The sequence below is a fragment of the Bombyx mandarina genome, chromosome 28, assembly GCF_030267445.1.
Source record: "Bombyx mandarina strain Sakado chromosome 28, ASM3026744v2".
Classification (NCBI taxonomy): Eukaryota; Metazoa; Arthropoda; class Insecta; order Lepidoptera; family Bombycidae; genus Bombyx; species Bombyx mandarina.
In genome coordinates, this window is record NC_143233.1 from 1,103,334 (window position 1) to 1,127,749 (window position 24,416).

The 24,416-nt window shown below is 39.0% G+C and overlaps 1 protein-coding gene across 1 annotated transcript; it reads right to left on the reverse strand.

Moving 5' to 3' along the window:
• Nucleotides 1–255: 255 nt before the first annotated feature.
• LOC114240886 (vanin-like protein 3) lies at nt 256–22,548 on the reverse strand. The gene is made up of 9 exons (XM_028171560.2): nt 22,358–22,548; nt 16,145–16,234; nt 13,163–13,225; nt 11,317–11,459; nt 10,159–10,352; nt 9,564–9,698; nt 9,039–9,212; nt 7,024–7,159; nt 256–3,602 (listed from the first exon to the last, which is right to left on the reverse strand). Exons 1-9 carry the CDS (start codon nt 22,412–22,414, stop codon nt 3,224–3,226), a joined length of 1,371 nt encoding a protein of 456 aa, XP_028027361.2. The 5' UTR covers nt 22,415–22,548; the 3' UTR covers nt 256–3,223.
• Between the last annotated feature and the right edge of the window lie 1,868 nt (nt 22,549–24,416).

Genomic DNA, 24,416 nt, shown 5'->3' on the forward strand with positions numbered 1-24,416 from the left:
TCTCTCTCTCGCGCGGTCTAGCTTATGAGTGTGAAAGGTACAGTTAATGTTTTGCTTTGTTTTGCAGTAATGCGTTTCGGTTTGAAGGGTGGGGCAGCCGTTGTAACTATACTGAGATCTTAGAACTTATATCTCAAGGTGGGTGGCGGCATTTACATTGTAGATGTCTTATGTGCTGCGGTAGTCACTTAACACCAGGTGGGCCGTGAGCTGGTCCACATAAGCAATGAATGAAAAATAAAAAAACACACAAAATGAAAATGTTATAAAAACTTTATTGAATACCACATGCATAAAACTAATATCACAGGGATCAGTCAGTGAACGCAAACCGGATGAAAACAGCAAGAGGGAACCATTTGACGTAATTCTTTAAATCTCCAATTAATCACTACATAGTATAAAACAAAGTCGCTTTCTCTGTCCCTATATCCCTATGTATGCTTAAATCTTTAAAACTACGCAACGGATTTTGATGTGGTTTTCTTTAATAGATAAGAGTGATTGAAGAGGAAGATTTATATATATAATAACATTCATTAAATAGTGGAGAATTCAATAATAAATTAGTTTCCGAAGCGAAGCAAGTCGCTAGTAAGACATAAAAGCGCTGAACTCCAGCTGGATTTGCTATTGGTCCCCTCTCGCTCAAACACATCCGATTGGTAATATTTGATTTAAATATATTAGTTTACAAAACGAACGATTAATGTTTTTTTTTTGGCGATCAAGAAAACTCACCGAACTAAAATAGGTAAAGTCCCAAAAATCAGTTCAGTTTTTCGAGACATATTAAGATAAATGAATAAAACGCATACACCTTAACTATATTAATAACTTATTTTATGAAATAAAGAATACGTTACTTGAAAATCATTCCGTTGTTTGATTCTAAAAGATTAGTGCTCTTTTGTGTTGCTTTTTAAGCTATTGCATAGATTTTATCGCGGGCCTTGAGCGCGGCGACCGAATTCATGAAATTCTGTAACGAAAAAAACCTTACACCCCTCACTCCGCCTACCATGTAGCTCGCGTTCAACACATTCACACGTTGCGCTTGTGTAGTGTTTGTGAATAAGCGCGTGGCGTGACGTCACACTGCATGCGCATCATGAAAAGTCTACCCATCTCTCTCTCGCGCGGTCTAGGTTATGAGCGTGAAGGGGATAGTTAAGGTTTTGCTTTTATTAATGTTTAATATAGCGTGGTCTTGTTTTATTATTGTTTTAATATTAAATTATCATTGTCTAATCATAATTGCATAAGTTGATAAAAAATGCTATGCAATAGCTTTACCGCGGCAGTTCCCAAGTGCCACACGTTTTTTTTAATTAATCTCAGTCTGTGTGATGTCCGAATCCATTTTAAAGAGTATTAACATGCAACAATAATAGCATACACACAGACTGTTATAACTACACTGATTTAAGAATTCAAGAATTTTTTTACGGAAAAATATGTTTTATATGTAAAAAAAGTTTTAATTATTTCTATGACGCGCGAATACTGAAAATAGGATTAGTAAGTGCGTTGACAAGTATTGTACGCTTCCCTTCAAAACCTTTATAAATTTTAAAAGCCCTTTCCCATTTCCCCCTTACGAAAATATTTCATGCAAATCGTACATTTGATAAAATCATAATCATATAAGTTTAAGAGCTATAGCTAATTAGGTTTCTAATAAAAACACACAAACACCATGCTTTTAATGTCACAGTAGCGCTACGCTTGGTCCCAATGATTTTTTATACTACAGATATGTTATCTTCATAGTAACTGACTCTTCAAATCTGATCGCGCCATATATATCTACATACCATAGTGCACACACATGTTGACAATTAGCATTAATGAAGAGTACAAAAGATGGGATAAGCCCGTGAGTAAAAAAGATAGCTATAATTGGAACGATTGCACTTGTTATATTATTATTGCATTTGTTTAGACGCGACTAAAGACGAAACGTCCCAATTGGCCTGTTTTCGAGTCTTCACTTGACGTGCGCTTGAAACATATCTGCTTCTTTTTACATATAAAATATCATTGCTTGGTCCTAAGAACTTATTTTGTGTAAGTTAATGCTTAGAGCAAATTTTTGTATGGCTTATTTTACAAGAACCCATTATTAAGCTTCAAAATTAGACAAGCAAACCGCTTAGTCGATGCTAACTGGTCGTAGGATTATTTAGTTCGCAAACAGATTGAACTTTTAAACTAAACTTGAATCAATTAAGCTACACAATTAATACTTACTTATTCACGCTTACTTGAAGTTACATTTAAGCAAATAAAGACAACAGTAAAATTTTAGAATAATATCGAGGGGTTTGGTTTAAGCAACATTTTTGCAACTCTATAGGAGAGCCATTTAAAGTTTAAAATTTGGAAAAAATGTTATAACAAAAAAAACTTATTCAGCTATTTTGAAAGGAGTAAACTTAATTAAAGTTCAATTAAAAACATCGAACTTTTGATACTAATCTTATCTTTATATATATTAATTACGTGTCACGTTGTTTGTCCGCGATGGACACCTAAACTACTGAACCGATTTTATCTTTTTTTTTATTATTTAATATGAGTTTTGTTCCAACTTAGGCCATAGGATGGTTTTTATTTCGATTAATGGTCGCAATATTTATTAATTAACAATAAAATGATTCTTGTGTTAATTGTTGTTATTAATTGTAAGTTTCATAAGTCTAAAACAGATGGCGCCTTGAATCAGTTTCCACAGACAATTTTAATACTGTCTGACGTTAATATTTCATAGATGGCGCTGTGTTAAAATACCAACGTTACATATAAGCTACAATTTAATGGCATAAACACCACGTGTTGCTGAGGCTAAAGTATAAGTGAAATTTATTTCATAGTAAACGGGATACTGTGAAATCCAATTGTTTTTACTTTGTAAATTTTTGGTATTAGCATAGCCGGCCACGTGCTATTTAGAAACAAAAACCTTAGCCACAGCAACGCGAGGCCGGGTCTTCTAGTACAAAATAAAACGGACCTTTAATTACTAAGATAAATGTCGCTTAAACTAACTACCCCTCGATATGATTTTTTTTAAATATAAATAAATAAATAACCGATTATTCCTCTTTTGTTGTCATCCTTGTAAAGTAACAACAAACTCAGTGGGGATGTTTTTTTTGGTTATTTTTAATTCGGAAAAAATCGATTATTCATTCATCCAATAATTACTCGAATTATTTGTTTAAATCATTTCCAAAATGTAAATGGAGACGACGAAAATCAATATCCTGAGCCTGATCCAGACGTAATCGATTATTCCGAGTACGTCATCATTGAAGATGTAATCGTAGAAGTTTGAATAGGCATTGTTCTCGCCAGTTGATTTAGTGTTCGCATCTCTATCAAAGTCCCTGCCGAAGATACCGGCGCTGAAGACGCGGGCTTCGGTAAGCTCGATACTGGCGAGCTTCTGGTCCGTGACTTTCGTGTCGAACTTAAAATTATCCAATGGAACAGTATCAGCCACCACCACCATCGGGTACAGCGCTGTGTTGCTTTTCGAGAAATTTCCACTGATGGTGATTTCCTCAAAGACCACGTTCAGTTCGCCCTGCTCGATCCTAAAAGAAGTTGATGATGTTATCATTGCGTGTTATCAGACACATTCTTAACAAAAAAATTACGACACGTAAAATTAAGGAGATGTATCTCATATAATCAACACTCCATTCCCGATCCTGCGGAAAGAATGGAAAACAGTCGACGTCGCCCAAAATACGTCATCTCGGATCCTCCCGATCCACTAACGGTGCTTCTAGGTACTTCAAGCACCGGTCATCGTTCTCGTCGAACCCGTCGCTTGCGACGAAGGGCTCGACAAGTAAATTAACTCTCAGACACAGCCCACTGAGTTTCTCGCCGGATCTTCTCAGTGGGTCGCGTTTCCGATCCGGTGGTAGATTCTGCGCAGCATGGCTCTTGCTAGGGTTCGTGTTAGCATTGTCGTCAGGTTTGAGCCCCGTGAGCTCACCTACTAGTTAAGGTTCCGCTGGAATAGCCTCTCTAGGCTACAAGATTAGGTAGGAAAAAAAAAATCAACACTTATAGGCCAAACGGTAGGCAGCGGCTTGGCTCTGCCCTTGGCATTGCTCAAGTCCATGGGCAACGGTAACCACTCACCATCAGGTGGGCCGTATGCTCGTCTGGCTACAAGGGCAATAAAAATAAAAAAGACCAGAATATTCCGACGGCTAGATTCCGTTGTCCTTTATAAATCCATAAGCACGTTACATCCATAAGCATAGTGTGTCAATTGCTTTACCTAATCTGAAAACTTTTATACGTCGTCGTGGCCTAAAGGCTAAGACGCCCGGTACGTACGTACTGAGCGAACAACTGTGCCCGTGTTCGAATCCCGCAGGCGGGTACCAATTTTTCTAATGAAATACGTACTTAACAAATATTCACGATTGACTTCCACGGTGAAGGAATAACATCGTGTAATAAAAATCACACCCACAAACATTACAATTTGCGTAATTACTGATGATAGCGTTTCTTGTGAGTCCGCACAGGTACCTACCACCACTCTGCCTATTTCAAATTCAAATTCAAATTCAAAATCATTTATTTCAACTTAGATGTCAGTATGACACACTTGTTGAATGTCAAAATACAAATAACAATGTTAACTCTACCACCGGTTCCAAAAAAAGCCACAGTCCTGAGAAGAACCGGCGAAACAAACTCGGCGGGCTTTTTTTTTGTTTTTTCTCAAATATTTTCTTTTTTTTAAATAAATAGAAATATTCACAATAAAAGAAAAAACAAGTCAAAAAAATACAATTAAAAAAATAATAATAATAATGAAAAATGAAAAGGCCAGAAGCGAGCGCCTCATTCCCACGTAGTGCCATCTAGTAAATAATCCTTAACTTTATAATATGCCTTGTTGCACAAACGTTCCTTAACAGTTTTCTTAAATCTATGAACAGGTAGTAGTTGAACGTTTAGTGGGATCTTGTTGAAAAGCTGTACACCCAGCCCCCTAAAAGAGTTGCTTATTTTCTTAATTCGAGCCGCCGGCAACGCAAGCCTATGTTTGTTCCTAGTGTTCACGTTGTGCAAATCGCAGACTCTGGGGAATTCTTCAATGTTTTTACGCACGTACAATAAATTTTCAAAAATGTATTGGGACGCTAGTTAGAATTTTGATTTCCTTAAACTTGTCCCTCAAGGATTCCCTCGGGTGCATATTATAAATAGCACGAATAGCCCTCTTCTGCAGGATGAAAATCGTTTCGACATCGGCAGCATTGCCCCATAGCAAAATGCCATAGGACATAACACTATGAAAATAACTAAAATAAACCAGGCGTGCCGTATCTTCATTAGTATACATTCGTATTTTTTTTACCGCAAACGCTGCAGAACTAAGCCTACTCGCTAACTTGCATATGTGAGGACCCCACTGCAGCTTGGAATCAACTGTTATACCAAGAAAAACTGTCGAATCCACAAGCTCCAGTGTCTCTCCACTTACAGTAATATTAGTGTCTACTTGTCTAACATTAGGTGTGGTAAATTTTATACATTTTGTTTTTTTGTTATTTAATAACAGATTATTAACACTAAACCAATGTACCACGCGCGAGATAGCATCATTCACATCGTCATAATCTTCCAAATGTCGTTTAATTTTAAACAATAAGGATGTATCATCAGCGAATAATACGACCTCGTGACGGGTTTCAATAAACTTAGGTAAATCATTGATATATACAAAAAATAGGAAGGGACCCAATATGGAACCCTGAGGAACACCCATATTAAGTAAAACACCGGAAGATCTCGTTCCTTTAACGTCTACCTTTTGGATTCTTCCGGATAAATAAGATTTAATAAGTTCTAATGAAACGCCCCTAATACCATAATGGTGTAATTTCCTCAACAATGTATTATGCTCAACACAATCAAAAGCTTTAGATAAGTCGCAGAAATCCCCAAGGGCATTATGCGACTCTTCCCAAGCCTGAAAAATATTTTTAATGAGATCTACACCTGCATCAATAGTTGACCGACCTCTAGTGAATCCATATTGTTTGTTATGAAGCAGGTTATTGGAATTGAAGTGGTTCAAAAGTTGTTCCAGAATAATTTTTTCAAAAATTTTACTCAATATAGGTAGTACTGAAATGGGCCTAAAGTTAGAGGGGTCAAAAGTACTACCAGATTTAAATAAAGGTATTATTTTACTATATTTCATTAGATCAGGAAACACACCACCATCAATACAGTCATTAAATATTGTAGCAAGGTAAGGTGCAATTATATCAATAATGGATTTTATAACATTAATTGAAATTCCCCATAAATCACCAGTTTTCTTAATATTAATGAGCTTGAAATTATCAATTATGTCCTTTATATCAATATTTCTGCCGTGAAGCAGTAATGCGTTTCGGTCTGAAGGGTGGGGCAGCCGTTGTACTTTTTTTCATTGCTTAGATGGTTGGACGAGCTCACAGCCCACCTGGTGTTAAATGGTTACCGGAGCCCATAGACATCCACAACGTAAATGCAACGGAAAAAGGTGGTTACCTCGAGATATCAGTTCTAAGGTCTCACTATAGTTACGACGGCTGCCCCACCCTTCAGTACTGTAAAAACTGCTACTTAGGAGTTCTGCTAGACTACACACATAAACTTGTACTTTTTTTTTTCTCAATTAACCTTTGCGGAGTTCTGATTCCGCTTCTTGGTAAAGATTGCTGAAAAGAAATTTGCGATGTATTTTTTTTTGTGATTGAAAGATTACTTGTGGCCCGAAGGCCTTTCCAATTTCACCAGGACAGGTGGGCGAGCAAAGGCTCAGCCAGGAGGGGTGGGATTTGCTAACAGCTACCCGAGCGCCTCCGAAGGAGACCTAACAACTCAAGAGCAAATGCTCCGCGAATGAATCTACTACCGGATCGGAATCGCGACCCGCTGAGAAGATCCGGCGAGAAACTCGGCGGGCTATTTGCGATGTAGAAGACTTACTGAGTGACACAAGTGTCTCCGTCCGGACCGGGACACGCGAAGATGGCGCAGCTCTGGACACCGACGCGTTGTCCCCGGGAGAAGGCGCGGTCCCCTCGGAACGCCGCCAGAGAGTAAGTCTCCGAGAGCTTTGCTCCTGAAACAACCATCATTTCTTCAGCTACTCCGAGATTATACTGGTGGTAGGACCTGAGTCCGCACGGGTAGGTACCACCACCCCGCCTATTTCCGCCGTGAAGTAGTAATGCGTTTTAGTTTGAAGGGTGGGGCAGCCGTTGTAACTATACTGAGACCTTAGAACTGATATCTCAAGGTTAGTGGCGCGAGCGAGGATGGAAAATGACCTCGTTGGACACACGGAATACGGTTGCTCGCTTCTTCACTACTGTGTGCGTACACCTTATCATTTTGTTTGTTGTAGCTCTCTTCTACGGTAAAAAATTTTTCATCCGAAAAAATTATTTCCCGATATTTTTTTCCCGCGTACCGCTTCAACAAAACACGGCATCTCTTCAGTCTCAGGTCCATTAGACGAGCATTCAAACGATGTCCTGTTTTTCTTCGATATGCCCGAAGCCCTAAGTCTTCATTTAACACCCTTTTCACCGTGGTTCTGCTTAACCCCATCTGAAGGGCCAACAGTTTCTGCTTACGTTTGGAATTTCTTTGAATTCGCGCCTTCACAGCTTTTATCACTGCTGGAGTCCTAACAGACCGAGGGCGACCACTTCTTGACCTGTCATCTACACTAGAGTCTTCATTGTATCGTTTGATGGTACGATATACGAATCTTTTGGTTATATGTATTCAAATTTTTCAGTATGTTAAAAATTTGAATTGGCGCGTAACCGCAACGATGCAACGCAATAACTGCAACACGGTCTTCTTTAAGCGTCCACTCCATATTTAAAAATGAGTAAAATTCTAAAAGTATACATTTTTATTTTCATGAACAATTCGAAATTCGAATTCAATAAACTTTTTTGTGGCCAGCATTCTAAAAGAAAAGTTTTTACTGTGTGACAATACTTATGACCTGACTAGTTACAAGTTCCGAACAACAACATTCGGACCGTCGGTCTACCGAGCAATAACACCCGCTCGGTGGAAGATCTTCCCTTTGTCGTATACTCTCAAACCCAATCCCCTCAGATTCAGCTATACCTCGGAGAAAGCAAGTTCCACATTTCCTTTAGCTGTCTATATAAAAATCTCAATGTCCTTTGTCTATCCTACAGTCGTGAGAAGACGCTGTGCCGGAACCATTTTTCTGATGGTCCAGGTATTGGATCGAAAGGAATAAAACAAGTGTCTCATTACCCAATCTGGATTCGTACGCAGATTTTCTATTTGGTCGGTCGTCTTGAGGTCCGTGAAAATTACAATCAAATATTCCGTTACATAGGGACATAGAGGTCGAGCTGATAAAAATTGTTTATAATCAGTTTTACGGTTTTAATTTTTTTTTTAATGTCATTCGTGACTGCCTCGCATATTTAAAACGGCAATTAAAAATTGTTTTTTATCTGAGTTCTGCAGCTATCTATCTAATACGTGAAGCAAAAACTTTGTACCTCTTTTTACGAAAATTGCGCGGACGGAGGAGTACGAAATTTCTCATACTTATAGAGAATATAGAGGAATGCAGAATGTAAATATTTTTTTTAAAATTTTGCTTAAAAAATACATTAACTTAATTAAAAAAAAAACATTACACACGCTACCATGTATTTAACACACAAACGCACGCATACTATTTGTTTACTGTCAAAACTTTCTTATTGCTTATAGTCTGTGTCTGTGGTCAAATTGAGAATAGATTAAATATTGTTTGTCTTTATTAATATTTGTCTAAAGTATAGTATTCGCGAAATCTGTGATTATAGAAGCTTATTAATCTTTGACAATATCACAATAGTGTACAAACTTATAATCTCAATTAATTATAATCGAATTTCGACTACCCGAGGACCAGTAGTATGTACAAAGAACTGAAAATTCTAATTAAGACAAACCTGTAAATTTAGTTTTAATCTTGAATTGACAGCAGAGTTGGCCGTGACAGACGGTCTCCTGTACTCCTCGGGAAGCCGATTCCAGGTCCAGAGGTTTCACTGCGTAGAGACTGAGGTCTTCAGCAGGCGAGTCCTGGAGCCGTGATGGACTCATGATCGGGGGAGACGAGGGGTCTGCAGCATGGAAAAGAATTCAGAGTTACTCATCTATACATATATCTAAATGAACTGAAACAAACTTTATTATACTTTTTTTTAATGCTTAGATGGGTGGACGAGCTCACAACCCACCTAGTTTTAAGCGGTTACTGGAGCCCATAGACATCTACAACGTAAATGCGCCACCCACCTTGAGGTATAAGTTCTAAGATCTCAGTATAGTTACAACGGCTGCCCTACCCTTCAGACGGAAACGCATTACTGCTTCAGGGCAGAAATAGGTAAGGCGGTGGTACCTACTCGCGCGGACTCACAAGAGGTCCTATATGTGGACAGCCATCATTTAAGATTAATTAAGCTCCTCACCAGCTCCTTTCTTATTAAGATCAGCGACGATCATTTCGTTCCCATTGTTCGCAGCGGACCCAGACGCATAGATCCCGGCTGGAGATATGATGTTAGCTCTGTTCACGTACGCCCAAGATTGCAGCAGCTGCGGACCTGGAACGTACCACATTTATTGAACAACTAGCTGTACCCATCCGCTTCGCTGGGGATTTAAAATTAACGTTATTATTTCTCACCCCCACAAAGATTCTCATCATTAACGCTCCCGCAACTGGTGTAGGGAGTCCAACACTCATATAAGTATTAGCCTATCCATTAAGCACATGTATTTTCTACATGGATACCAAGTTCCAAGTCAATCGGATGCATGGTTTAGTAGTTATAACGGAACATCCGTAAAAACCACTTTAGATTTATATATTAGTATAGAAGTATAGATATGCTGATTTTATCGGATTCTTCTTTTTTTTTATTGCCCTTGTACGCAGGCAAGCGTATATAATTTGCATAATTACAGGTAGTAGGAGGTCTTGTAAGGAGGTTCGGTAAGAGAGATACCACCACCATCAGCATCACCATCACCACATGAAACATAATAATATGCTGAACTCACCGCCCAATATAGGTATTTGAGGAACGAAGCCACCGAGGACCAGGAAATTCTTTAGCCCCCCAAAGGTTTCTGGCTTGTAGAGCGCCAAGTCCTCTCCCATTAAAAGCCCGAACGTAACTCCGAAGTCGGTCTTGAGAGACCCTTCCGAATCCACGCTGGTGCAGTTGGTAAGATTGTTCATTGGCTTTTTGTAACTGTAAATGAAAAATGTCGTTACATGGGAAGTAAAGCTTTTAATTTGTAGCTAAGAAGGAAACTGTAGACTAACTAGCACGGTAGCAATCGCTAATCAATTGGTTTGCCATGAGCTACTTTTGCTACCTATGCTTATAAGCCTTGAGAGGCTCTTTCAGCTTCAACCTCGTAGGTGACCTCTCGAGGCTCAAACCTGCGAGAAAATCAGTGGGCTGTGTCTATGGGTCAATTCACTCGTCGAGCCCATCGTCGCAGGCAACTGGTTCGGTGAGGACAGTGACCGGTGCTTGAGGTACCTAAAAGCACTGTTAATGGATTGGGAGGATCCGTAATGACGTGTTTAGGGCGACGTCGACTGCTTACTATTCGGTCCACAGGATCGGATATGTGAGCTACTGATCTTTCGGCAATCAATCCTGCCCTAGCCTCAAATCCCATAATACACCATTGGGGAATAGGGGTGACTGAAAATCAACACTATTTGATGCATCCACTTTGAACATTTCAGCTGAGTTACCTATAATAATAAGTATGTGTGAAAAGTAGTAAATGATTTTATTATTATTATTATACTATATTTATATAAAATATTATTAATTATACAATATTTAGTGCTATGACATGTCCTTCTTCAAACGAGGCTTGTGGAGAGTACTTAACGGTAGGTAGCGGTTTGGCTCTATTCTCGGTATTGCTGACGTCCATGGACGGCGGTAACTACTTACCATCAGGTAGACCGTATGATCGTCTGCCTACAAAGGCAATAAAAATAAATAAAAAATTAAAATAACATATTTTTTTTCAAACTCTACAAACAAATATGGCGGCAGTGTTGTGAGTCAGATCTGAATATTAATTTGTCCTTCCTGCCTTATTATGATTACTATTATTATCATATTCCAAACAGTTCCACTGCGACATTTCAGACGTTTCACTCACACAAACAATTCCACAGAAACTTACACAGAAACAGTTTTGCCTTCCCTATCAAAGACGATGTTACTCCTCACGATTTCTTTTTTGTTTTGGCACTGAACTCCCTCGTACAGGTGAGCTGCGATATATAAGCCAGCTTGTTTTGCAGCATCCGATATATTCTTGACGGCCTATAAAGAAATCAAGTTAGAATTGGACAGCCCACAAAGGAAACAATTTTAAATGGAATTCGACATCATTTTCAACCAAATTTAAGCTAAGCTACTTGAGATCAAACAACTGTATTCTAAATTGTCTGGCTCTTGGCCAATATTATCCGATCGCGCCACGGCTGGTCAAGAGAAATGGAAGTTATATATTATATGTCTCAGTTTTACCGCACAAAGACTGCCCCACCGCTCAAACCGAAACGCATTTGTGCCTCACGGCAAAAATAGGCAGGATGGTAGTGCCTACTCGAGCGTGCTTTTTTTTTCTACCTAAGCGGATAAGCTTGAGGGACTATTTCAGCGTAACTAGTAGGCTAACACGAACCCTAGCAAGGGCCGTGCTTCGCAGAATCTACCACCGGATCGGAAACGCGACCCACTGAGAAGATCCGGCGAGAAACTCAGTGGGCTGTGTCTGTGGGTTAATTTACTCGTTGAGCCCTTCGTCGCAAGCGACGGGTTCGACGAGAACAATGACCGGTGCTTGGGGTACCTAAAAACAACGTTAGTGGATCGGGAGGATCCGAAATGACACGTTTTGGGCGACGTCGACTGCTTCCCATTCTGTCCGCAGGATCGGGACTACAGTTACCGGCGGCCACGATGATCCATAAGACACCCTCCCACCAATAAGCTTGCGTACTAGGGTTGCCAGGCGTCCCGTATTTCCCGGTACGTCCCGTATTTTGGACTTAGTTTAAAATGCCCCGGCGGGACTGACTGTGTCCCGTATTCGAACCGTACGATTATAATTGTATTGATTTTTATAAATATGCTAAAACCGATAAAAATATGTTAAAACTGACTTACTCCTCGGAGAAATACCAAAAATAAAATAAAAAATGTAACTATGTATATAATTTTGTTTTTTATTTATTCCGGTAAAAAAATTAAATTCCCGTATTTTTTGCCCATTTAAGCATTTGCTTCTTATAGGCTGAAAAAAAATGTGGCAACTCTATTGCGTACATACATCCAGAAAGTTGTCGTTTCCTTCACGCCTTCTACACAGCACAGAAAGCTACTCTCACAGAACTAATAGACTTGAGCTTTGTACAGGAGAATGTTTGGAATATTGTATGTATATAGAAAGACAAAATCACAAAATCGTTTAATATTGGGTTATGTCTATATATATATATATATATAAATAAAATTGGAATGTCGTTTGTAATATTAAAATAGCCTCTTTTTACTACATGCATATAAATATATATAGGGTAAATACCCCAAAATAACATTTTTTACAAAAAAATTCTGTCTGTCTGTTTGTTCCGGATAATCTCTGGAACGGCTGGACCGATTTTGACGGGACTTTCAGTGATAGGTAGCTGATGATATAAGGAGTAACTTAGGCTACTTTTTTTAAACTAGCTCCACCCCGCGGCTTCACCCGCGGTAAGACAATAACCGCGGGTAACATCGCAGGACTCAGCTGTCAATAATAAAATTTAATATTTCCGAAGCGAAGCGAGGGCGGGTCGCTGGTATAAAATATTTTTAAAGCCAAATCCATTCTCCGATCTTTTTCGTCGACGACGGCCGACCTTCTTCAGGGGATGGCACTTGAATTAGGCATCAGTAAAAGGTGTATTAAAAAAAAGACTATACAACCTTTTGATATTGATTAAAAATAACAATTATCTTCATTGCTTGCAACTCACCTCCTCATATTTATCTGCAGATTCGGTTTTCTCCTGGGCTGGCAGAACAAGAATATCCACGTCCTATAATAATAATAAAATAAATCTGTATTAATTTAACTAAATATTAAAGGAGAGTGTAACAGGGAGTGCTCTGAGGAATTGTTCGAGATGATACCGTCATCTCGTTTTTACCATCGCACCGCCCGCCACCGGAGTAGAGTTCATCCATACTACCCGGAGCCACTGCGGTCATCCACAGTGCGTTTCCAAAAGTATTTTTTGCCACATACCAACCCGCTATGGAATGAGCACCCCTCCACGGTGTTTCCCGAGCGCTATGACATGTCCTTCTTCAAACGAGACTTGGGGAGAGTATTAAGCGGTAGGCAGCGGCTTGGCTCTGCCCCTGGCTTTGCTGACGTCCATGAGCGACGGTAATCACTCACCATCAGGTGGGCCGTATGCTCATCTGCCTATACGGCAATAAAAAAAAACCTAAAAATGACTAATAATTATTGCAAAAATATACTGAGTTTAATAAACCCTACCGTCATTAGTTGTTTAACGGTTATTTATTTATTCAGAATAATAATAATAATATGTTATTAACCGTATATTATATTATATGAAAATCGTATTTAAACACGCGATACCGTATCGCAATTATCGTAATAATGCTACAAAGAAAATTACAAATTCAAATTGAAAATAGTACAATAACTATTAGGCGTAAAAGCATAAATGTGTCTGTTTTTATATATTGTAATTTATTTATTTATTTATTTATGTAGCTTAGTCGGTTGGACGAGCTCACGGCCCACCTGGTGTTAAGTGGTTACCGGAGCCCATAGACATCTACAACGTAAATGCCGCCACCCACCTTGAGATGTAAGTTCTAAGGCCTCAGTATAGTTACAACGTCTACCCCACCGCTCAAACCGAAACGCATTACTTCTTCACGGCAGAAATAGGCAAGGCGGTGGTACCTACCCGCGCGGACTCACAAGAGGTCCTACCACCAGTATTTACGCAAATTATAATTTGGCAGGCTTATTCCTTCACCGTGGAAGTCAATCGCGAACAATTGTTAAGTACGTACTTCATTAGAAAAATTGGTACCCGCCTGCGGGATTCGAACACCGTTGCATCGCTCGACACGAACACACCGGACGTCTTATCCTTTAGGCCACGACGACTAAAATAAACACAATAAGCACAAAAGCTTTGTTTGAAATGAAAATAAAGCACGTTTCTTTGTGTTCACTCAAAAAAACATTTAAATGTTTATGAGGTACACAATGACCCATATATTATGTACTACTGGATCGGAATCGCGACCCGCTGAGAAGATCCGGCGAGAAACTCAACTGGCTGATGCTAAGGGTTAGGTTTCACGTCAAATTCATCGACAATAAATTAAAGGTGAAAAGGTATTTTGTGTTTATACGATTTGAAATAACCTTTCCACTTATGTCTAGCGCAACAAAATCATTCCATCGTCTCGAGAGATATAGTTACTGTTCTGTAATTGATATTTTAACCTCATATCACCCAGACTCCCGTTGTTATTTGAATTTTGTTATTTGAATTTGATTTATCTTCTTTTCAGTACGATACGCGTTAAAAGGGCCAGTCTAAGGTGGTAAGCAGTAGATTTAATTAAGAGAACAGTCCAAATTAACAATTCTTGTGGAATTATCAGAATGCTAACCACATATTACCACATACGTACAAAACAAACTGCGAATTTTACTGACGCTAGGGCTGTCTCGTGAAACTGAAGCTTCATGCGTTTGCAATAGGAATGGACAAGATGGTGGTGTGTGCCCAGCAAAAAAACTGTCAAACTTTTCTGGTGTTAATTTTAGTTTCTCGTTGTGAAGTAGTTTGTCAGCCCATGTTCGAGTTAGCTTGGTAACTTTTTTTGGGACGAGATTCCTTAACGCGGCTTGTGGTAGGGGTTGACTTATAGAAAACGTCACGTAATGAGAAATCGTTATGCCCCTAGTTTTTGACTTAACCATCAACAAACGTGACCTTTGAAACTTGAAACACTAGGCTAGTAAAGTCGAAACTCCGATGCACTGTTAATAATTAAACTCACACATATTTATAAATGTTGATCTTATAGCAGCGACGTTAAGTCGAAATTAAAAAATCCAATGCATTTTAGTACTTGTACAATTACAATAGATGAAACTTCGTTAGGCGCGTTGAGAATAAAATATTTAATATGCGGCAGGTTCGTTACGGCTAGAGAGAAAAGATATAACTTAGGACGAGCGAGAGTGAGAAAATAGACAGAGCGTCTCGCGAACCACTCGATCTTAGAGAGAGGGAAAAGTGAGCTAAGTCATTTCTCTTATACACAGCATTCCCTATTACAAGAGGAATTTGTTTAAAGCATGAAAAATGAAGATAACCACAACACTACTACACACCGCTATAGAAATTTCACTTCTTCCAAGTGCACCAAATTGCACGCGCATCTTTTTTTTTTAAATAAAATTCATACTGTTATTTTAATATTGTACCTCATTTTTTTTAAAAGGTATCTTTTGTTTTTAAGGCACTTTGTTTCTGATTTATATTTATATTTCTGAGACAACCTGAGTACCTTTTTTATTTCTTTTTTTTTTCATAGATGGGTGTACGAGCTCTCAGTCCGCCTGGTGTTTAGTGGTTACTGGAGCCCATAGACATCCACAACGTAAATGCGCCACCCAGCTTGAGATATAACTTCTAACGTCTCAAGTATACTTACAACGGCTGCCCCACCCTTCAAACCGAAACGCATTACTGCTTCACGGCAGAAATAGGCGGGGTGGTGGTACATCTCGGTCGCAGACGGGACCCACACGGGGGGTCTCGTCTGCGGAGGAGATGCTGGACTCCTACCGGGCGCGTCCGTAGGTGGCGGACCCGCGCGGACTCACAAGAGGTCCTACCACTAGTAAAATACGATACGATTTTCAAAATACGATTCAGAAATTCACTCACCGATTTACCAGCTTCCAGTATGAGAGACAAGTAGGTGTTAAAATCAAAGTTTTCATTAGCGGGCTTAATCGAGGCAGCTTTGTATGAATCCTGGGAACGAAAAAAAAAAAGCATTTTGTAAGAATTGTATATCGAAATGCTATTTGAAGAAAGAACAAAACATGTCGCATCTTTAGAATAGAAGTGACTCAAATAAAAATTTTAGGAAAATAGTTTTATACTTCGAACGACTTGGAAACACGACGTATTCTATCTATACTAATACTAATAATAATATTATAAAGAGTAAAGGTTTGTTTGTTTGTTTGTATTGAATAAGCTCCGAAACTACTGAACCGATTTGAAAAATTATTTCACTGTTTGAAAGCTACACTATTCCCGAGTGACATAGGCTATAATCTTTTTTGAAAAAAAATTGGGATCCGTACTAAAGCTCTAATAATGTAACCCAAGGTGTAAAAAAATTACCTAAAATATTCTTTACATCACGTGCCCTGCGAAACCTATTGATGATAGAATAAAATAATGTATTACGACTTTGTAGAACACATTGTTATTTACAAAAAGTGTCGCGACAGCATATGTCTAACTATTATAGTTATGCTGCAATAAGTGTTCTTTTATTTTAAAAAATAAAACGTCTAATATAGTTGAAGTCGTCGTGGCCTAAAGGATAAGACGTCCGGTGCATTCGTATCGAGCGATGCACCGGTGTTCGAATCTCGCTGGCGGGTACCAATTTTTCTAATGAAATACGTACTCAACAAATGTTCACGATTGACTTCCACGGTGAAGGAATAACATCGTGCAGTAAAAATCAAACCCGCAAAATTATAATTTGCGTAATTACTGGTGGTAGGACCTCTTGTGAGTCCGTACGGGTAGGTACCACCGCCCCGCCTATTTCTGCCATGAAGCAGTAATGCGTTTCGGTTTGAAGGGTGGGGCAGCCGTTGTGACTATACTGAGACCTTAGAACTATATCTCAAGGTGTGTGGCGCATTTACGTTGTAGATGTCTATGGGCTCCAGTAACCACTTAACACCAGGTGGGCTGTGAGCTCGTCCACACATCTAAGCAATAAAAATAAAAAAAAGTTGAAATTGTTAAAGACCCGAGCGAAGCCGGAGCGGGCCGCTAATCAGTTTATAAAATTAAACAGTCTATTTTAGTCCAGAAAAGGACAAACTCTTTCCGTATCCTTTAAAATTACGAGCATACTTTAAAAGTATTAATATCGAAAAAGTAAAAATTACAATTCTTCAATCACATATGTACGTTTTTTGGAGTTTAGCAGGAAACAAGATTTTTTAAATAAGTCATTTCAATTCTAAAGGCGCGATGTGTCAAATAGCTTGACATTCATTTTAGAGTTTTTTTTAAAATATGAATTTCTATACGGGCACGTATCAAAATTAGAACTATGCATATTAACTAACAGCCTCCTGGCCGCGATAGGGAGTCGCTATTGCTGCCCTATACTGAGGCACTGGAATGAAGTCCATGTTGGCTCATGACCAGCCATGGGCAATGTAAAATAAATAAAATGAACTGCTTTTTTTAAGAAAGATTATGTATTACTAACACTTCATATGGAATTTAATTCTGAAATAAAATAATATTATTATTATTATATCTCACTAGTTATTTTAAGGGCTTAATGTGTTCTGGCTGTAAACTCGACGGGCTCGACGTCAGAGTCAAGAAGAGATTAGCTTAGTTCCTGGCTTAGTTTTTTTTTTTTTTTTCCTACCTAAGCTGAGAGCCTTGAGAGGCTATTTCAGCGTAACCCTAACGTTTGTAGGTGAGCTCACGGGGCTCAAACCTGATGACGTTGCTAACACGAACCCTAGCAAGAGCCGTGCTTCGCAGAATCTACCACCGGATCGGAAACGCGACCCACTGAGAAGATCCGGCGAGAAATTCAGTAGGCTGGCTTAGTGAAAACATAACTCCCTACCTTTTTCTGAAGCCGTCGTGGCCTAAAAGATAAGACGTCCGGTGCATTCGTGTTGAAGCGATGCACCGGTGTTCGAATCCCGCAGACGGGTACCAATTTTTCTAATGAAATACGTACTTCACAAATGTTCACGATTGACTTCCACGGTGAAGGAATAACATCGTGTAATAAAAATCAAACCCGCAAAAAATTATAATTTGCGTAATTACTGGTGGTAGGACCTCTTGTGAATCCGCGCGGGTAGGTACCACCACCCTGCCCATTTCTGCCGTGAAGCAGTAATGCGTTTCGGTTTGAAGGGTAGGGCAGCCGTTGTAACTATACTTGAGACCTTAGAACTTATATCTCAAAGTGGGTGGCGCATTTAAGTTGTAGACGTCTATGGGCTCCGGTAACCACTTAACACCAGGTGGGCTGTGCAGCTCGTCCACCCATCTAGGCAATAAAAATATTTAAAAAAAATCTACGCTTTAGATAATATTTATGCTTTGTGTTTTCGATGACATTTAACATAAAGATCCTTGTTAATTGACAGATCTATCGCCATTTTAACGTTCGCGTGCTATGAAAATAGATTTAGGGAGATTTGCCACAGAGAGCTATGGAAATTTACAAAAATAGAGCATTCCTAAGACGGGTTGAATCCAGGTAGTCGACTATATTATTATTTTAACAATACAATAAATGTGTTTGTTGGTCCGTGTTTTTTGCACATAATAAGATTATGAGTTTAAGATTCGGAAAGTGACGTTTTTGTCTTCAAAAAAGGACGTCACCGTTTTAATTTTTTTTATTTATTGCTTAGGTGGACGAGCTCACGGTCCACCCGATTTTAAGTGGTTACCGGAGCCCATAGACATTTTCAATGTAAATGCTGCGACCTACCTTTAGATATGAGTTCTAAGGTTTCTTTTTTTCCTAGCTATTCGCTAATAACCTACGAGGATATTCCAGCTACGACTGGATGGGTAGGTGAGCTCACGGGCTCAACTTGAGAGAATTTGCTAACACAAGCCCTAGCAAGAGCAGTGCTTCGGAGAATCTACCACCGGATCGGAATCGCGACCCACTAAGAAGATCCGACGAGAAACTCAGTGGGCTGTGTCTATGGGTTAATTTACTCGAGAAGTATATTTCTTCTTTTGTCATCCATCTACGGATACCTAAAAGGGCCATTAAGCGTCACTATATTGTGAATTGTGATGAATTACTTGAGTACGTACGTGACGGTCCCCCGGAATCTTTCAATGGCTAAGGGCGAGGGCTCACATTACAAAGAAAAGGCAATATATGAATTACAGCAAGACGAAAAGAGATAGAACAATAATATGATCTAGGATTACGTGCGACAGAGATGCATTTATGCATTTCGGTGAAGACAGACGGAGATGTAACAACAACACGCATCGCACGCGTGATCGGGGTTATTGCTTAACGTGTTCGTCATTGCGATAAGGGATCCTCAATGGAAATATTTTTATCATTTCTCGGAGGATTTTATTTGTTGTTAATCTCTCGTTCTGCATTATCAATAAATAGAACTATGTGGACAATAACTAAAATACGCTTTTTATGAAGTACGTAACGATGATTAACAAGAATGTTTTTTTCACTGGTTGCAGGACCTCATGTGAGTCCGCACGGGTAGGTACCACCACCCCGCTTATTTCCGCCGTGAAGCAGTAATGCGTTTTGGTTCGAAGGGTGGAGTAACCGTTGTAACTATACTGAGACCTTAGAACATATATCTCAAGGTGGGTGGCGCATTTGCGTTGTAAATGTCGATGGGCTCCAGTAACCACTTACACCAGGTGGGCTGTAAGCTCGTCCATCTATCTAAGCAATAAAAAAAACGTTAACCCTTTGACTGACATGTAGGTCACCAGTGCCCTACGCGGCGCCCTGAAGTAATTATATCGATTACTGTTACTAAGGCGTCCGACCTAGTAGACTCTGGGAAAGACTAATCCGAAAATGCTGAGAATGAATCCATTTCTAAGAGACCTAAAACACTAAGACGTTCATTAAAAACAAAAGTAGCCGAAGTTAGGAAATCTTCAGTACGCCGCGTAGGACACCGGTGACCTTTTTTTTTATTGCTTAGATGTGTGGACGAGCTCACAGCCCACCTGGTGTTAAGTGGTTACTGGAGCCCATGGACATCTACAACGTAAATGCGCCACCCACCTTGAGATATAAATTCTAAGGTCTCAGTATAGTTACAACGGCTACCCCACCCTTCAAACCGTAACGCATTACTGCTTCACGGCAGAAATAGGCAGGGCGGTGATACCTACCTGCGCGGACTCACAAAAGGTCCTACCACCAGTAATTACGCGAATTATAATTTTGCGGGTTTGATTTTTATTACACGATGTTATTCCTTCACCATGGAAGTCGACATGGCAGTCAACGTGTTAAGACTAAAAGCAAACTCCGCAATCTCGATCGAGTTCGAGAATCGACCCGCCGGTCGATGCTCTGGTTTCGGGTGGCGGGCTGCATCTGTTCCCAATTTTATTATTAGACATATCAAATTTGATTATATTTTTTTCCGTTGCATTTCACGAAAGGTTTTTTTTTATCGAAACTAAAATTTAATTAGATTATTACGTACTCTGTACTTAATGTAGGCGTTTTGCGGTAGACAGCGGCCTGGCTCTGCCCCTGGCATTGCTGAAGTCCATGGGCGACGGTAACCACTCACCATCAGGTGGGCCGTATGCTCGTCCGCCTACAATGGCAATAAAAAATAAAAATGTTTGTTTTTTATGATTGAAAGATTACTGGTGGCCCGGAGACCTTTCCAGTTTCACCAGGACACGTGGGCGAGCAAAGGCTCAGCCAGGAGGGGGGAGAAAAAAAATGTGTACTCATGAGTGACGTATACTAAAATAGCCACGTTCAATAACATATTACTACTTGAAGAAGAAAGGAAAACACGTAAAATTTCTCTCTTTTTGGACCACGAATACGGATTGGTTTTTTTAAGGAAAAGAAATGACAAATGGCGTCACCAGAAGTCAATTGCTATGAAGATGCGTTCGATTTCAAGCCTCGATCAGTATTAATACAATTCCCACGTTTGTGTGCTTAGTGCAAGTTTTTTAACGTTGTCGATAGCGTAAAAGTTAACTCAAATTTGTATGCAGTTGGAACAGCGCCCCTAGCGAGAAACGTAGGCGAACGTTCCAACTCCATAAAAATTCGAGTTAACTTTTACGCTATCGAGAACGTTAAAAAAAACTCGCACTAAGCACAAAGGACTCAAAGTAGGCGTCATTATCTTTGAGGCGTATCGGCCCCGGCAGTCGAAGCCCTGCCCAGACAACCCTCAAAAATATTTACCAAAGTTTCAATATTTATAGTACTAAAATTGCCTGCGAAGCTTACGAATGGAACTTCTAAAAAATGAATCACGATTAAAAACAATTTTAAGGCTATTTATTAATAATTCCGTCATCCGTGACCGTTACAAGCTGTGAAAAATATAAATATTTGCCGTTATATTTTTAGATTCAATTATTTTAATTTATGTATTAAATTTATTTAATTATTAAATTATTAATTTAGATCATTAAAAGAAAGAAATTAATTTAGATTATTAAAAAAATAAAAAACGCGTTTCCCACGGAAATTATAATTTATGTAAATGCTCTTCGGATATTCACATATTAAAATAATTATTACAAATTATTTCTCATTTGGCAACAATAGATTTAAATGTGATAAAATAAAAACAAAAATACACAGATTACCTACATTTACGAATCGCAAAATACCTACCTACTTCTATTAGTATTTCGTCAACGGTAGGTAGTTTGGCTACAAAGTTATAGTTATGGTACCATTTTCCAAAATAATTATTAAAATTAAATACAACAATCAATACTCTCGCACCATCTGAATTTTTATGATAAATTTTACTAATATTGATTTAGTTTTCTGTTTCATAATTTTTTTTTTGTGAAGTTTCAATAGGCACTATTTGGCGGAAAGAAAACTGGCTACATCTACCCTTCAAACCGAAATGTTTTGCTTTTGCGGAAACAAAAGCTTACATTGGTTCGATAAGTTGGATTCGTCTTATCTGCTTGATCTGCTAAAGACTGCAATACGTGTGTATTCAATTTCTCCAGATCATGCCCAATATGAAATATGCTCAGTAAAACTCACGGGTTGCTTTTCACAATAACTATAAATTTATGCGACTGTCCGTGTGTGCTAAATCAATATATTTTTAAATTATTTACCTGAACACAAAGCACCGTCCCGAAAGTAAGAGACACCAATAAGTAAATAAAATTCATATTTATTACGATCGTATCGACACTGTTCGAAAACGCGCCCAACGTCGCCGACGGCTCACGACCGAATGACAAACACCAGAGAGCACAAACACTAATGCACGATAATATAAGTTCAGTGCGTGCAGTGGCAATGCAACACCGTAACATTGGCCCAACGTTTCAGCAAACATACAGTATAAAGGATTGGTCACATTCTGCCGTGATAATGTCTTTGTTCTATTTATTTACTAGCTGGCCCGGCAGACTTCGTAGTGCCTCAGTCGATAAATAAGAGACCTAAACGTTTGTATAAAATAAACTTCAAACAAACAAAAGGAATCCGTCCGACGGGGGACGCATCAAAGGAAAAACAAAATTGTTATTTTTATATAATTCCAAGCATTTTCATGTTTATCTACCTTTTAAACCTTCTCTGGACTTCCACAATTAATTCAAAACCAAAATTAGCAAAATCGGTCCAGCCGTTCTCGAGTTTTAGCGAGAATAACGAACAGCAATTCATTTTTATACATATAGATTACCTATAACGGCATTAGCGCATTGTTTTAAACTTACGCAATTATCTGACGATTAGTTAGAAAGACTAAGTTTTTTTTTTTAATGCTTAGAGCTCACAGCCCACTTGGTGTTAAGTGATTACTGGAACCCAAAGAGATTTACAACGTAAATGCGCCACCCACCTTGAGATATAAGTTCTAAGATTTCAGTACATTTACAACGGCTGCCCCACCCTTCAAACCGAAACGCATTAGTGCTTCACGGCAGAAATAGGCAGGGCGGTGGTACCTACCCGTGCGGACTCACAAGAGGTTCTGCCACCAGTAAACACCTACACCTACAGCCAGTAAAATACAGTCAAACCTGGGTAAGTGAGAACTGGATAAGTAAGAAAACTATAAGTGAGAGTAATAGTAAGGACCCGTCATTTTAAGCTCCCAAAACCTCTATTAGCGAGGAACATAAAACCTCTGTAAGAGAGAGTCGTTTTTTTCCTCATGGACCTCCGTAAGTGAGACTACTACCTATCTATACCTCTATTAGCGACAGCCGAGATTTATTTATTTATTTATATTATTTAGGAGCAACAAATGACAAAACAAATTACAAATTTAACATCTGCTATTTTATGACTCATTTTTAACTTTCGTGGAACTTCCTATCATTGTTTTTGTATTGTTTTCTCGTGAATATTAAACCTATTCTATTTCATGGAACTAAATAAGGTAGTTATTTTATCGTATTCTTTTATCGCATTATTTTCGAATGGACACGTGTACCTGTGTACCGTCCTGTTTGTCGGACTTACTCAATTTATCGTTAATCAATTGCGAAGGAAAGTTCTGTTCTGCATCATGTAAACACGGAAAATTAAAGTACTGTCATTAAAGTCATAAACTTAAAATAGCGAATGCATTTGAATGCGGAAAATCGCGAATCGAAATCCAGAGGGTGCATTAGCGAGAAACTCGGGTTAGTGAGAAACCTCTATAAGCGAGAAAGAGATTGTGCTCCCTTGAACTCTCGCTTATCCAGGTTTTACTGTACTTAATTCAGGGTCACGAATGACTCCCAGGCCAGGGCTTAGGCGAGATCCGCCTCCCTGACACCCGCTCGACGGCGGCGGGCCTGTGCGTCTCTCACGCGCTCCGCCGCCTCCTTATGCGAGATAGTGCACTCGCAGAATTCGAGCATCGCCTTCCACGACTCGTCGTCGCCAAGCATCGATGCCACAACACTGGGCAACGACAAGTCGTTTCCTTTTGTTAAAGTTAAGGCATTTAATTATTATGTAACTACAGAAAATAAAAAAATAATTAAATCATACAAGTATTTATTTGTTATAGACAAATTGATTACATTTTATCAATTTGTGGTTTCTGAAAGTTTACATTACATTACATTTAAAAATAAAATATAGGATAGGTTTTATGTTAATGTCATCTACAGGAAGCAATGAGAAACTAATCGAAGCGAAGCCATCTAGCGGCCGATGCCCGTAAAC